Source organism: Dasypus novemcinctus, chromosome 6 (assembly GCF_030445035.2).
Source record: "Dasypus novemcinctus isolate mDasNov1 chromosome 6, mDasNov1.1.hap2, whole genome shotgun sequence".
Lineage (NCBI taxonomy): Eukaryota > Metazoa > Chordata > Mammalia > Cingulata > Dasypodidae > Dasypus > Dasypus novemcinctus.
Genome location: NC_080678.1, coordinates 98,437,387 through 98,449,778, shown reverse-complemented (window position 1 = coordinate 98,449,778; position 12,392 = coordinate 98,437,387). Strand labels below are relative to the sequence as shown.

At 60.8% G+C, this 12,392-nt stretch overlaps 1 protein-coding gene across 1 annotated transcript in view; it reads right to left on the bottom strand.

Moving 5' to 3' along the window:
- The window catches only part of LOC105745771 (anthrax toxin receptor 2-like), a 68,454-nt gene that overhangs the window by 18,648 nt on the left and 37,414 nt on the right, over window positions 1-12,392 (bottom strand). Inside the window, exons 10-15 of the mRNA XM_058299528.1 lie at window positions 8,843-8,941; window positions 5,312-5,381; window positions 4,322-4,400; window positions 3,468-3,878; window positions 2,532-2,573; window positions 1,166-1,249 (exon numbers count right to left, since the gene is read on the bottom strand). Coding sequence (XP_058155511.1) covers window positions 1,166-1,249; window positions 2,532-2,573; window positions 3,468-3,878; window positions 4,322-4,400; window positions 5,312-5,381; window positions 8,843-8,941 — 785 coding nt within the window. The remainder of the gene's footprint in view (window positions 1-1,165; window positions 1,250-2,531; window positions 2,574-3,467; window positions 3,879-4,321; window positions 4,401-5,311; window positions 5,382-8,842; window positions 8,942-12,392) is intronic.

The following is a 12,392-nucleotide window of genomic DNA, read 5'->3' as shown; positions in this document are numbered from 1 at the left end:
AAGACCACGGGGAGGAGCGTGTGGGCAGCCACGGCCGGCCCCTGGGGCCTGCGTGCTCCTGAGGCCCCTGTCTGTGGGCACGTGTCACAAGGGAAAAGCACTGGGGTGTCGGCCCGCCATGAAATGGGGGCCACATCAGGTGCAATGGGGTGCAGCATGGACTGAACAGGGCACACAGGAGATCCACCTTGCCCTGCAAAGGAGATGTGGTGTGAGGACACATCCAGAGAGGGTCAGGCACCCCTGCTGCATGCCTGCTGGGGTGGTGGTCGCTGTGCTCAGTGTCAGAATTTGGAACAAGACACCCTTTTGGCATGTGGGGTCAGTGGCTCATTTAGGGGACAAGTTCCCAGGTCGGGCGAGCTACACCAGGAGCCAGGAGAGGTCCCTGAGGGGGTGGTCAGAGGGTGCAGGGAGTTGGGCAGGAGCCCACGGTGGGCAGGGAGGCCTGCGCTGGGGTGGAGTGAGGAGGGGGCAGGCAGGGGCCAGGCAGGAGGCAGGTTCCTGATATGGGGGGTGGGCAGGGCAGAGAACAGCCCAGAAGGAGCCCTGCGCCGGTAGAGGCAACACCTGGCTGGCCTGAGCCACAGGGTGGGGCGGGTCTGGGCCTAGCAGGCCAAACAAGTCACTGTGTCAGGACAGGGGTGGGGCTGGCTGTTCCAGTGCCTTTTGGGGCCACAGAGGGGCACGGAGCAGACACAGGAGAAGGGCGGAGGGGCCCGGCCAGGAGGAGGTGGGACTCTTGTCCTCCAGGTGGCCCTTTCACCCCAGGACACTCGGCCTGGCAGGGCTCTCCTGACCAGGTGGGTGGCATGACCAGGGAGGGGGTCTTGGGGCTCCTCCTCCCTGCAGCCCTGCGCCCCGTGTCACCAGCCACACAGCCAGCAGCTCTTGTCCTCATTCTGAGGAAACCTCGGTGGGAACTGCTTACCTGCCTGCTGTGGGCCGCCCGCAAGCACCGAGAGACCAGGTGGGGCAGGGGCGGCCAGGCTCAGTCAACTTGGAGCACCTGGGGCACAGGCCCCCCAGCTTCGTGCCCTCCCCTGGCCCCCGCACCCAGGGAGGAAGCAAAGCAACCCAGACCCTGCACTCCCCCAGGTGAAGCCTTCCAGCCAGGCCTCTGCACCTGAACCGTCACCCTCTCCCCTGCCCCAGCCCTCCTCACCTCCATTTGGCTCAGACACCCAGTGCCTGGGCAGTCACAGCAGCGGGTAATCATCACAGGGCGTGGCAGGCTGCAGCACACTGTCTGTGGGAAGAGAAAGCACCTGCTTCAGGGTGGCACAACCGGGGGGCTGGTGCTGCCACTCAGCCGATGTTTGTGGGATGAATAAGGAACAATCGAGTGAGGGACCCCAGATTCCATCAGCAGCCCGCACCCCCAGGGAGCATCCTCTGGGGTAAACAAGACGGCATCTGGCTGGTCCCCAAAGTGCTGCAAAGCTCCCCTGTCCCCTCACTGCTCTGACGCTCCCATTGGCAGAGCCTCCTTGAGGCTGTGCCCTGTGTGGGGCCTGGACCGAGGGCCCCAGAAGACAGGGGTTCACGCCTACAGCTGTGCTCTCTGCGGGGAGCCATCTGTAACAGGGCGTGCCCAGGACGTCACTACTGGATGGGTGGCCAAAGAGAAGCGGGGGCTCTGTCCACTCCAGGAGCCTCATGAAGGAGGAAATGTGACTCAGGAGGAGCCTGAAGGCAGAGGACGGAGGGGACCAAGGATGGCGCTGTGTGGCCGAGGCATGAGGCCAGCCAAGGACCCCGATAGCAGCAGTGACTGGCACCGGAACCTGCGGACCTGGGAGAAAGCTGGACTTCTGGGTTCCAGACCAGAGACAGTGACCTCCGGATTCAAGCCACCCGGTGCATGGCGTTTGTCAGAGCAGCCCTGGCAAATGAAGACACAACATGCTGGGCTGGTCAGGGGTCCGCGCATGGCCAGGGGACGCCCCTCAGCCACCGGGCTCGAGCTTTGAAAGCGTGACTGCCCCAGGCCCACCTGGTCCCACGGCTGCTGCCCTGAACCTGGCCCTGGGCTCCCCCGGGTGGGCGCCCCTCGCAGCTCCATGCCAGGTAAGCTCCCTTGCCCACCCTCGGCCCTGCAGGCCCCAAGGGCTGACCTGGCCAGGCCCCTCTGCCCACCAGGAGACCGTGATTAAGACAAGGGCCCGGCAGATCCCAGAGCTGGGTCCTTGCAACATGAGGCTCCTTTTCCAGAAGCTTCCCTGAGTCCTGGGCAAGTACCATCCTGCCAGCCAGCAGGGGCCCAAGGGCCCCACTTGTCTCAGGAGTGTCCGTGGTAGACCCCCCACAGGCTGCCCACACTGCCCCTTTGGTGGGAGCCCAGGAAGGGGGACGCCTGGCTTCGCTAGCAGCCCCTGTCGCCCCACCCCTGCGCCCTCCTCCTCCTGCTCTGCAGGCTCTTGGCACAGGCAGTGGAGCTCCTGGGGCGGGAGCGGACCCCTCCCTGGGCCGTGGGAGGCTCGGTGCATGGCAGATGAGCTCACAAAAGTCAGGACGCACTTAGGACTTACAGTAGAGGGTTCCAGCAGGAGTCGTGGCAGCTCCTTTTCTGTCTAGATTGAGAAAAAAACATAACCTGTGCTGGAAGGTGTGATTTGGGCTCAGCCTCAGCCCCTGGGAGAGGTGGGGACCCTGCTCAGAACCGCGGGGCACAGACCGATGCCTGTGGAGCTGTGGCCAGCATGGCTGCCTCTGAGCCTCAGTTTCCTCCTTTGTCACAGGGACACCACCCCTCCCTGGACGGCTTGGGCAGACCAGGCAGGCTGAGGCCACCCCAAGCCGAGAGCCCTTTGCGGGATGGTCCCCGCAGGCTTTCCCTCGAGCCCTCCCTGGGCAGGGACCCGCCTGCTCCTTCTCTGCCCCCCCCTTCTCCTCCTCCTTCCCGCAGCTCTCTGGATGGTCCTCCAGCCCCTCGAAGGCCCCTCCTTCCTAACCCAGGAGCACTCCTGTCTGTCCTCCTGCTGCCCTGCTGCACACTGGCCTCTGATCACCTCTAGAAGGGCCGTGGGCACTGGAGCAGCCTGGCCCAGCATGCGCAGCCTCCCCGTGAGCATCCCGTGGCAGGTGGGGCAGGAGGCCAGGGCGCCTCTAGGTTCCAGGGGGGAACGGAGCCTGAGCCGTGAGCAGTCTTGGGAGCTGCCACCATAGCAGGGGCACTCACCTGACTGCTCATGTAGCAGGGCACTCACCTGCCTGCTCACATAGCAGGGGCACTCACCTGCTTGATCACATAGCAGGGGCACTCACCTGCCTGCTCATGTAGCAGGGCACTCACCTGCCTGCTCACATAGCAGGGGCACTCACCTGCTTGATCACATAGCAGGGGCACTCACCTGCCTGCTCATGTAGCAGGGCACTCACCTGCTTGATCACATAGCGGGGCACTCACCTGCCTGCTCAGGCAGCAGGGGCGCTCACCTGCCTGCTCAGGTAGCAGAGACACTCACCGGCCAGCACAGGTAGCAGAGGCAGCCCAGCAGCAGCAGCAGGAGCAGCAGGGCAGATGCACCAGCCACGACAGGGATCCAGGGGAATTTGGAGCTGCCTTGGCTCTCGGTGGGGTCGTCGTCCTCGTACTGGTACTCCTCATCAGCGTCCTCCTCGGGGTCCTCCTCCTCATCAGTGCCCTCGTCTTCTCTATTCGTGTTCTTGCTGGCATGCTCGGGGGACTGCTCAGGGGACTGCTTGGGGGACTGCTCGGGGGACTTCCTGGGAGTGCTGGCTGCAGCATTCTTGGAGGGCTTTGTGGGGCTCTTCTCAGGGGGTGTGTCAGGGGATTGTGCAGCGAGGCTTTGGCTGTTGACCTTGCTTGGGTTCCCAGCCTTGTCCTCGGTGGGTTTGGCAGCAGGATTCTCCCCCTGTGGAAGGGCCACTGTCACCATCCAGCCTTGGCTGCCAGAGAACAGGTGTGGCCGAGGGCTGGGCTGGGGCTGGGTGGTCCCCTCCTGGCTCCCGTCCCCTGGCATTCCACCCCCAGCCTCCTCCTCTCCTCAGGCGCTCCACCTCCAGGGACCCCAGGGGGGGCCAGGAGTCCATGGCCAGATGCCCAGACCACCTCGGCAGTGCCCAGGGCCACAGACACCACATGTGGCGGAGGCTGCCCCATCCCCCTGCCTGAACCCCAACCTGGAGGGGTGGGCCCTGGGGCCCACACAGCCAGGGGTGCTGCAGGCCTGGACTCTGGTCCTGGTGGGCCCCCTGCCCCACCCACTCGCCCTGGCTGCCAGCTGCCCCCCAGCGTGTCTGCATCAGGGCTGGGCTGACGTGCCCCATGATGGGGGTGCCCCCACCCAGTACTCACGCAGTCCTTTCCACTGAATTTGAGGTTGTTGGCGATGAAGGTTATGCCTTTGTTGAGGCTGATTTCAACGAAGATGGGCCTAAAGCACAGAGGGGGTGGGCCGGTGACAACCAGGTCTCCCCCATGGCTGAACCTTGGCCCCCAGCTCTCCTGGGTGCAGTGACTGTGCCAGCAAGGTAGTAGGGTAGTGGAGAGAACGAGGCAAGAGCTCCTTCCCCAGAGCACGAGGTCGGCCTGGCTTGGCGGCCCCAAGGGACACGGCCGGCCCCAGGAGCCCGGCATCGTCTGCCTGCCGTGCGGCCACGTGCCACGTGAGCGGCGGCCACGGGCGGGGGGTCACTTGGCTCCTCCTTGTGGACAGGGCACGTGGGCTCAGCTCTGGCGAGTGGCAGGAGCCCTTTGGAACCAGATGGGCTGAAGCGCGTGCCCCAGAAAAACCATGTTCACGACCTGCACCCAGTCCTGGGGTGTAACCCAGCGTAGGTGGACCTTCTTAAGACATCGTTACGCTGCGGTCAGGGGAATGAGACTGCCCTTAGTGCTGTGACTGGGGGCTTTCAAGGGAAAGCCATTTGTAGGAGAAGACACTGGAAGTCCTTGGGAACCCGGCAGAGAGAGGAGAGCACGTGGCCGTGTGGTGGGGGAGCCACGGGACCCCAGGATTGCCGGCTGCCAGCACCAGAGTGCTGCCCACCCTGGAGGGAGCCAGCTTCCAGCCCCAACACTGACAGCCAAGAAAGCCCTCTTGTCAAGACAACCCATGGCTTGGTAGATGTCACAGCATGGGGAAACTGAGGCAGGCACCCTCCACCTCCTGCCGTCCTCAGCAGAGCCGGGCCACATGGATCCCTGCCCACCTCCAGGACCACCCATCAGGGCAGGTACAGAGGGCTCCCTGGGTGCCCTGGCCAAGGGTGCCCTCACCCAGGACCCTTAAACCACTGCCCACCTGGTCTCCTGCCACGAGGGTCCCCAGGTCGGGGCACTTACTTTCCAAGTACTTGAGGTTCTACTCCAGGACAAGTTATGAAGTTGTCTCCAGAAGAGTTTGCTGCTTTATCTAAAAGAAAACCCACAGCAGAAGGTCAGTGCACGTCCATCCATCCACCACCTCCTGCTGCCCTCGGCCAGACAAGTGGACCCTGGCAGGTGGCCAGCCTCTCCTTCGGCCATCGTCTACTCAGAGAAATTGTGGGATCCCTGGCCTTGCCCCAGGCACTGGGCAGCTGATGGTATTTAACAGAAGCAAGGCAGGCAGAGAGATGTTCTCAAGGCAGGAACGTTCTCGTGACTGGATGGGGAGGCAATCCCATAAAATATAACCATGAACAAAATAAATGTCAGGGAGTGCGAAGTGCATGACAATGAAAACGGGGAAGGCACAGAGCATGCAAGTGAAGGGACATCTACTCAGAACAGGTGGCCTGGATCATCTCTTACAGGTACAATTTCTCATTTGGAGACATTACGATATTTGCAGATGGACAGATGTGATGTCCGGGATTTGCTTCAAATAAGTGGCAGCAGGGATACCGACATCAACAGCTTGGCATGGGTGGACCATTACTGACAGCAGGTGATGAGTATTTCAAGTTCATTCTATAATTCTCACAAGAATTGTATGCTGTTGAAAGTTCACTAAAAATCAGGCCTCTCCAAGGAGGCAGTGCTTGCTCTGAGCCCCAACAGGTGAGGAAGCCATCAGGGAGAGGTCTGAGGGAGGAATGTTCCAGGCTGTGGAAGGGCCTGTGCCAAGGTCCTGAGGTCAGAACTACTCGCGCGTGTGCAGGGAGGAAGCGAGTGAGCAGGATGGGCAGCGTGGGCTTTATCCAAGGACAGTGAGTGTGCCGGGGCCTGACAGATCCCGGGGTGCTGTGGACTTAAGGCAGCAGGACTTTTGGTGGTTGGATGCAGGGGAAGCAAAGAGGCACGAGGGGGCCGTGAGCTTTGGAGGAGAGGACTGAGTGGCTAGGGGCGCCCTTTCCCGCGATGGGGAAGCCTGACATGGGAAAGGATGTGGGCTGCTTTGGCTTTCCTTTAGCCTTCAGTTTCTGTGGGGTTTGGGACTGGGGCACAGGAGGCTGAGTGCAGGCCCACAGCTGTGGGGGGACCTCTCAGTCCACAGCCCACGCACTCACTGGCCCCTGGACTGGGGTGAAGGGCACTGCAAAGCCGCCCTCTGAGTGGGGCTCAGCCTCACGGTCATCCCCCAGGCTGGAGGAGCAGGACCTCCGCTTCCCAAGGCCCAGGGCCAGCTGCGCCCAGGAAGGAGGGTGAGCAGCAGCGTCCACTGTCTCTCTGCAGGACGGAGGCTGGGTCTGCCACCACCTGCAGCCCCCGAGAGCTGTGCTCAGAGCTGCTGGGAGCACTGCCCTCTCCAGCAGAAGGACCCTGGAGGTGGCAGGTCAGCCCCCTGCAGGGGAGAAGATTTAGGGGTGGTTCTTGTGGAATGTTTTCAAAACTAGGCTTTTTATCTCTTTAGAAATGCCAATTTTGGTGGGACTGGCAGCCAGGTGTTACTTCCTGGGCACTTGACCTATAAAGCACATGGATCAAAATGAAATGGAACCCCTGGTTACTGTCCTAACCATTTCAGGTGTTCCAGTCTCCTTTAACTTCAAGGGTGTCTTTTAGGAACCAATAGGTCTTATAAAGAAATATTTCTAGGGCATGAGAGTTGCATTAATTCCAGTTCAGTTTCTTTTCTTTTTTCTGTCAAATTTGAGAAAAATTATTTCACTATGCTGTATTTGAGAGGGTAAATGGTAGTTATTTGGGTTTGGGATCGGGGTAATGTTTTATTCTCTATTCTTTCCTCTAATTCCCTGTGGCTGCATCAATCTTATAATTAAGAATCTCTAACAATTGTGATTGTTTTTCTCTTTTCTACCACAGATCAGGGCTCTTCTCAACAAAATGGCTCGTTTCCACAGTGACCCGCTGACATTACAACTGTCAGAGGAGCCATGAACCTGGCGATCTGGAAACTCATCTCCAAAGCAGGGCTCGAGGTGAGGATTTGCTGTGGGAAGGTTGGGAGTCACTGGAAAATGGACTCCCAGGGCGAGGATGACCACAGCATGTCCAAGGTCAGGGTCAGGAAGCACAGGGCACTGCAGGTGCCATCAAGCCACGGCCAAGATGGCTCGTGGCCAGGACAGCTGCCTGAGGGGCAAGGTGGGCAGATCAGGAGGGAGGTGCCACCCAGAACAAGCTCATCACCCGAATTTATAGGCCTTCCCGCTGTCGTGAAAACAGCATGCTAAAGACAGAACTCATGGGACAGGGGGCCACACTGGCTATTACATTTTTCTTCTCATTTCTCAGGTTTCCAAAAGTTTTCCCAGGTGTTTTAATAAGAGGAAAATGTGATTAGAAGTAACAAGACAAATTCTTCTCAGTGCATCAGAGCTGCTCATGACATGCCACGTGCCCTGGCTCTGCCCACGTGGTATGGCCGGGTGCCCGGCACCCAGCACTGCCTTAGAGGGGACACCAGGGACCCCCAGGGGGGGCACAGGAACCCCCAGCTCTCTGGGGAAGGACCTAGAAGCATTTCCAGGGCCGTCAGGTGGGCTCTGCCTGCTCCAGGAACTCTCTTCTAAGTGAACTAGAAGGTGCCCTCCATGGTTTTGGCTGTCAGCACTGAGGGGCTCGGGCTCACCCACCCTGGGGAAGGGCAGATAAAGGGAAACAGCACTTCCCTGGGTGCGTCACCCACATGCAGGGTGGAGAGCCAGTGCTGAGGTCCTCCCCGTGCTCTGCCCACCCAGAGGAGCAGATGCCCACCAGTGCTGGAGAAGGGAGCCGTTCTGGGTCTACCAGGCGGCTGGGCAAGGCACTGGCCCAGGAAGATGCAACTGCAGCAAATGGAGGCAGCGAGGAGCCGGCTGGGAGCAGAGGGTGCTGAGGGCCGCCCAGCAGCCCAGGCTCTGGGAAGGCCCACCCAGCCCCAGCTCCCTGGGCGCCGCCTGCCGGGCCCTCTGCTTCCTAAGGCTGCTCACCCTTGGTCACGTGCCTGGCACCTCAGTCCTGCCAAATAATAGGCTGCTTCTTACATTTTCACACAATTATTACACCCTCGAGGGCACCTCCCGCTCTACGTACGAGATCTTGCCATGACCATGGCCCATGTTACAGGAAAGAAAACAGGTTCAGGAGCAAGGCCCTGGGGCCTGGGCCTCGGACTCTGGAGTCCAGGCCTGGCCAGGGCTCCTTGTCTCAGCTCAGGATGAGCCACCTTCCCTGCAGGGGTCAGTGAACAAGGCAGGGCACAGGGCCCAGGCTGGCTGCCCATGCCCCAGAGCCGCCTGCGGCCCTGCTCCAGGTGCCCAGGGCCTGTTTCCAGTCGGGGTGGGAGGGGCCAGGCCCCCAGCCCATCTGACTCTACATGGCACGCTGCCTCTGACCCCACCAAGGCCACTGAAAGAGGCCATCAAGGGCAGGCAAGGCTGGGCATCTCAGAAGGAACACATGCTGTGGGGTCACTCGGGACTCAGAGGCATTTGGGCAGGTACTTACCTTTGAACTTGGTTCTGCTGAACTTGAATCTGCAAATTATGTCCTTCTTATTCAGGGCATTCGCAAAGCCTCTTCCGTGCACCTTGATATCAGGGCTTTCTGCAAGGACAATGTGGAACAGGCTTGTGAGGATGCGCTCAGGGCTGTGTTCCCTCGGCTCTTCCTTTCAGGACAGGCTGCCCCAGAATGAACACCCAAGGGGACTCAGGCAAGGAAGTAGCTGTGGGGACACCACCTCTGGGGGACACCACCTCCGAGCAGCTTCTTCTCTCCACTGATTCTTAGAAGCCCTGTGTCCTGCCAGGCCTCTCCTTAGGGTGAGCTCAGCCCCTGAAATCCCATGGGGCTCCCTAAAGCCACGGGATGCTGGCAGTGGGCAGAGTCACCCCTTGCTTTATAGGTGAGAGCAGAGCTCGGTCCAGGTGGGTCCAAGGCCCCCAGGCTGCCTGAGCTGGGCCTCCAGGCCTGGAGCCATGGGACTTCTGCACATACAGGGGCTGTTCCTTCATCCTGTCCTGTTGGTGCCCAGGGCAGCATGGAGGCCCCCAGGGCCCTGCTCCTGAGAGGCCCTCATGGCAGGGGCAGTTCCGTCCTAGCCCTGGGTGCAGAGCCCTGAGTCAGCTACCCCAGCACCCGCCTCTCCCTGGCCACCAGGGACCACTCCTGGCCCATGCTGGGCTCAGTGTGCACATCCGTCCCCATGTGAGAAAGGCTGACACGGAGGTGCCATTTGGTGCCTTGCACATGTCCAGGCGCTGGGGGTCCCCTGGGCTTCCTGGCCCTGAGGCAAATACTACAGTGGCTTTAGGGAGGCCCGCTGGACCTTCGGCAACTCCATCGCCGTTCCACCCCGGTGCGCCCACCTGAAATCCATCCATCCCCCCCCCCTGCGCTGCCCCCTGACCTGGGCCTGCTAATTCCAGCCCTCATGCTTGGATGGTCCCCGGTCACTGGACCTGAGGGACTTTGCCTCTGAGGCCCGGCATGGCCCAGTGATTCCCTTGCTCAGGCAGCACTTGGTGGCTGTGGCCGTGCCCTTGGAAATGAGCCATGCGGAAGCACCAAGGGCCAGGGGCCAATCATGCCTGCCATAAAAGTCACTTCCAAGGCCAGTCCCTGTGCACGTGGGTTCAACCCCTTTGTAAAGAGGAACTTTGAAGATGCTATTACGAGTTAAGGAATGAGCTCATCTATGAACAAGAAACCCAGGGATCATATTTCTTAAAATGCAGAGAATATGCAAACACAGGCAAGGAGAAAATGCCAGGGGAGGAGACCATGGAGACTGCTGGCCTTGGAGTGGTAGGTGGGGGAGCCAGCCAAGACCCCCAAGGATTGTGAGGCACTTACGCCAGCAGGCCACAGACCCCAGGAGAAAGCCTGGCCTGGAGCCCTTCGTGTGGGACTTTGGGGGCCTCCAACACGATGAGCCAGGAAACTCCTGAGTGAAGCCAACCAGCACACGACCCTTGTCATGTAGCCTGGCAAGCTACGAGGACCTGTGGTGACAACATCACCTGCGGCTAATGGCAGGCTGTGTCGCTCGGCACGGGCTCCCCCTCCAGGCGGGGGGCACAGGCTCCTTCAGTCATGGCCTTCTGGCTGCACCCTCAGGCACGTCCCTTCTCCCCCAGCGGGACGTGGGCTGGGCCTTGGCCCAGCATTGAGTCGCCACCCACACGGGCCGTTGCTGACCGGCCGACCCCGCCCACACTGAGCAGGGGACGGTGCTCAGTCATTTCCAACTTCCATCCTGGGATTATTTATATAACAGAAGGCGGAACCCTGACGAACACAGCGAGGCGTGGCTAGATAGACCCCAAGAAGGGACATTCCCTGCCGGAGTGCAGGCAAGCTAGGCTCTGGGCAGGGCCTTCCTGCCCCAAGAAGAAGCCAAGAAGAAACGTCCATGGGCAAGTTCGAGTGGCGCGTGGACGACGGGCTCATCCTAAATCGCATTCCCTCGTTTCTGAGCATCTTGTGAGCAGAAGGTTCCCACTTTACAGAACCGGAGGCTACAAAGGGCCCTGGGCCAGGGCCCAGCTCGGCGCACGCGGCCCGGATCCCAGGCTGCTTCCCACGGGGCCCAGCCGGGGTCGCGCCACCCCAGCAGCCCTGCTCCTGCCCGTCCCTGTCTTGTTCTGAGCCGCCCTCTCAGGGCTCCTCCCCAGTAAGCCCCCGAGCCCCTGAGGAGTCGTCAGCTCCAGGAGATGTGGGTCCTGAGCCGGAAAGCCCCGAGCAGGGGTGGGCGTGGAGGGCAGGGATGGAAGCCCAGGACAGGGCCTTTTGGGGACCCCAGCATGGCGAGCACTTGCCCCCACAGCACAACCCTCACCCCCAGCCTCTACCTGGAATGCGCATCCAGCCCCACAGCCCCAGCCGGCCTCAGGCTCCAGATCAACCCACCCACGCCTTGGACCCACCCCCACCCCCCAAGGATTCAGCTCCAAGAGGAACCTGCTTCCATGAGGGAAGGACAGGGAAGGGGCAGGGAAGAGGACGCCCAGGCAAGGACTTCTGCTCTGCGCAGCAGCCGCTCCTTCCCCTTCCCAGCCCCTCACCACCCCTGCCCCCTCAGCACCATCCCGGGGCAGGGCATCCGCCACCCGCAGCGCCGGCAGCCCCGGAGGGAGGCCGGGCTTTCGGCAAAGGGGTCTCTTCCTCTCAGGAAAAGGCCCTACACCAGGCCGCCCGGGTCGGGGAGCTGAGCTGGGCAGCAGGGGTTCCCCAGGAGGGAAGGGCTGGGCAGGAGCTGAGGGCCGACAGGTGGGCAGCACTGTGTGGGCAGCAGCTTCCAGGTGAAGAGCCTGGCAATGGGAGGGCCTCCCACACTTGGAGACCCAGCACCAAGTCACTGCTGAGCAGGTCCCCTCTGGCTGTGCTCAGCAGGGCCCCGTGGCCGTGACTGGGGAGAGGGCTTCTGCCCAGTCCCCAGGTGTGCGTGGGGCTCAGGATTCCACCTCCAGGAGGAGGCAGCTGCTGGCCGATGAGCAGGCACCCCTGCCAGGCTGGGAGGCCCTTCTCCCCCGGCACTGAGTGGGGGGCATCTGGATGTCGGGCTCGGCCATGTCTTTCCTCCATGCCTGAGCCGCACTTGTTGGGCTCCCCATCCTCCGATGCTGTGACTTGCAGGTTTCAAATGGCCACTCAGTTTTGCACAGCGGGGATGATGGCTAATTCCTCCTGTGTGATGTCTGTCTCGTGTGCTCCTGTGCTCCACCGCCTGGTGCTGTGCTGAGGGGGCTCTAAATATGCTTTTCCTTTCTCGTTGTTTGTTAAACATTTTGTTTTGAGAGGGGAAAAATGTACTTGCACACACATACCCACAAACACCCTCACAAAGTCACTCACAAATGAGCACCTTCCTGCACACTTCGAACACACTCACACACCACACACACACAAACACGTGCACACACATATAGACACCAAAGTATAAACACACAAAGGCACATACACGTGCACATGTGCACACACCACACATCCAAACACATATTCATGTGCTCACACGTACACATGCATACATTGCAAATACACACACACTGCATGT